The following is a 3,289-nucleotide window of genomic DNA, read 5'->3' on the forward strand; positions in this document are numbered from 1 at the left end:
GGTGAGGGAGGCCGGGCGGGGGTTCGCCTGGCACCCCGAGCAGGGACCTGTTTCCATTCCCCCCTGTCGCTTAGGTCCCCTCTTTCTACCTGGTGGCAAGAAGGCAGGGGATCCTCTGCTTCTCGTGGAGCCTCCATCTGCTGCCTCTGCCTCAGGGACGGTAGGGTGCGGCTCCACCAATCTATCTCCCTCTCACACTCCCGGATACTCCTTGACCTTTCCACTTCCTCCTTCAGCTCTGCCACCAGGCTGAGCAGATCATCCATCCATCAAATATTACATTGAAGTTGATTAAGGGGTCAGTTCAAACAAGGTAGTACTTGTAAATAATGCAAGGGTAAGTAGGTGCAAGTCTTGTGTTCATCTTCAATGATACATAGGTGTTTTGTTTTAACAGAAAGATAAAAAATGTACGCTGCTATCTTGCTGTAAAATCCTAATTAGAGACAAGGTAGCCTGTTTCCCACCACATATCTGACTGACTTGCCTACAGTGCCTCACAGTAAAATTAAAGGGCATGGTCTTCGTTAGGATTTTTTAGCTGAATAGCTACTACGTGTTTATCTGATGATAAAAGCGTATCTTTGTAACAGTGAAGGTGTAGCCTCAGTAACTTTTATTCTCTAGTCTGTGAAGAAAAGTGGAGTGTAGTCTATGCATTGCGGAATCGGAAGTTGGTATAAATTACACAAACTGAGATTCATATCTGAAACAAGTTTCACCTAGAGATACCTGTTTCTTGAAGAGATAGTTTGCAAAGCCTAATTCAGTATTTCACAGCCTGTGAGACAGTTCACATTAGAATAGAAAGTTGTAGCTTGAACTACTTCCGTGCATCAGCAGTTGCAGAGGCAAATGCTGTTGGATTGGATTTTTTTTCTGGACTTTCTTGTGTGATGTGGAAAACTTACTGAATGCGATGTGGCAATTATGAAGACTCCTCCAAAGATAAACTTTATATTCCTGTACAAAAATCCAAAATTATTTCTACAGAGCTTTGCTCATCCAGTAAAATGCAACTAGCAACTAACCTCATATAGTTTTTAGCTGGCCCAAACTTTGTGTATTTTTTAACATGGACTGTGATTAAAATTGAATGAGATGCTCTTTATCTTTTTATCTCTTCATGTCAATATTGTGACAAGACTTCAGAAGTATTGGTGATATGCCAGAGTGATGGGAACACTGTTTCTGGACAAAATTGAATGAAAGATTGCAATATTCTGTGTGACATATGAGCTGCTTTTTTACAGAAACATTACCAAGTTGCTAGAGCTTCCTCTATTTCTTCTTGGCATGATGCTCTGACCTGCATTCTGATCAATGGCATGATTATCACCTTCCCTCTTCTCCATTGTGGAAACTCCCTGCAAAACAAACACAGGATGTAAAACAGGTTTTGAAAAGCCCTACTGGAACTTTGAGGCCTGTTTTCCCTCAAAATGTTTTGATCCCTCTCCTCCACCCATTTGCTGGAGAAGGTACGATAATCTAGGGAAAGTCTGTCCTCTGAGAAGAGAACAAAAAAGCTCAGCTTGTTTTTTAAGTAGAGCAGAGACTAAGAGAGGGTATGAATCAACAGAACAAAATCACTGATGAAAAATAATCTTTAAGCTAAATGCCCATGTCGCCAGTGGAATGAATGCATTAATTTAGGCTGAAAGTTTTTAAATTACAACAAGTAAGTTTGAAACAGCTTACAGAAATAACATGTAAAATGTTATGAAGATGGATTTTGGTAAATCCATGAGACTTGCTGATGCAAGAAACCCATGCAAATGTGTTGTTCCTAATATTTTTTAGGTTTTAGGATTTAGGTTTTAGGATTGGTCTGGTCTACCTGACAGTCACTCTGTGGCTTTAGAGGTATATTCTCCCTTTGAGATTGTCAGGGAACTGCAGCTGGAGCTTCACGCATGCTGTTCCAAGGTATACTGGCAATACTCATCACCCACAAGTACCAGCAGAAATGGTTCTAAGCTAGTAAGGACCACAAGAAATCGGAAGCCAGAAAAAAAAAGGAAGAGAATGGATAAACTGAAAGAGATGTTTCTGAAAATCCTAGGGTAGCAGGAAAGACGGTATCTTCAAGGCTGTAAAATAACTATAAGGACTGCAGGGACTTCCCATGTGTGCATCACACTATCACCCACTGCAGGAGGAGAGGCACTAGCAGCACACCACTGGAAGCTCAGGGTGCCATACCACAGTGTGACTTTCTGAGGCTACCTTTAAGACAGTGACTAGGTAGCTCTTCCACGTACCTTCCTACTGAACCGCTGAATTACTAGATATGAAACTGTTTTGCTAACTACTGATTCTTTTGTATCCATAAACCTTTTGGCAAATTGTATGGACAAATCAGACTTTGACAGTTGTCCTTTTTTTACTGTGTCTGGTTCCTTCAGTGGATGAGTCCCACAGTCTCGTACTGTCTGCTATGAGGGTTTGCTTTCTGCCAGGCCACCGGACCCCTGAAGCTGAAGTATTCTTTTCCTAAGTATTTCTCTTTGGATTTTTCCCTCTTGCTAGCAAGCTCTCCCTTTGGGCATAACCTTTCAGCCAAGTGTTGCAGAGTAGCGTCAACAAGAGCTGCTGTCTGAAGGTCAGGCTGTTAACCCTTTCCTACACCAGCTAATGGATGGTTTGTATATCCTGCACACAAGAAAGCATGGGCTGATGAAGGCACATTTCTGTTTTTTCCCCCTATTTCTAGGGCTAGTCCCAGAGATTTTATCACAAGTTTCGGGGTATCAGGTATCTCTGTTAAGAGCTCAGCTCCTGCAGTCCCATGATTAGTTAAGAATTTCTACTTCTGTATGTTGTAATATACTGTATTTCTAGCTGTTACAATGGCAAAGAATAGCTTACAAACAGAACACAGTATAATGTACTTACCTGGAAAAAAACGATAACAAATACAATAAGCTCCAGATCTATTTTTAAAAGAACTCAGAATATGAAGGGCAGTCACACTGTTTTTGAGGCCTACCCTCTGATTTTTAAAGTTTGATGTGGAAAAAAAAAGGATGTGAACTTATAGACTGACTTTTTACTTTTCTAGGTAATGAGACTGATTTCTTTGAATTGTTAAAGCAGTTTGTGGCTCAGATCTTTGCTGCTTTTTAATTTTTTTTTTCTGTACTGATCTCTGTTGAGCTTTCAGCTGTTAATATCACCAGTCTACATGAGCATACACAGTGATCCCAGCCACTTCATAACTCTCCTCTTCTGACTACTACACTATTTTGGGAGTCCAAAAGCATATTTTAGATTGGGAAGCTCTGTG

General features: G+C 40.9%; 1 protein-coding gene across 1 annotated transcript in view; it reads right to left on the minus strand.

The window, feature by feature from the left end:
- Window positions 1-1,355, minus strand: part of STEAP1 (STEAP family member 1) — an 11,804-nt gene extending 10,449 nt beyond the window's left edge. Inside the window, exon 1 of the mRNA XM_009275683.1 lies at window positions 1,263-1,355. Within this exon, the coding sequence (XP_009273958.1) occupies window positions 1,263-1,355 (93 nt within the window). The remainder of the gene's footprint in view (window positions 1-1,262) is intronic.
- Between the last annotated feature and the right edge of the window lie 1,934 nt (window positions 1,356-3,289).

The sequence above is a fragment of the Aptenodytes forsteri genome, unplaced genomic scaffold (genome assembly GCF_000699145.1).
Source record: "Aptenodytes forsteri isolate BGI_AS27 unplaced genomic scaffold, ASM69914v1 Scaffold172, whole genome shotgun sequence".
In the NCBI taxonomy this organism is placed as follows: Eukaryota; Metazoa; Chordata; class Aves; order Sphenisciformes; family Spheniscidae; genus Aptenodytes; species Aptenodytes forsteri.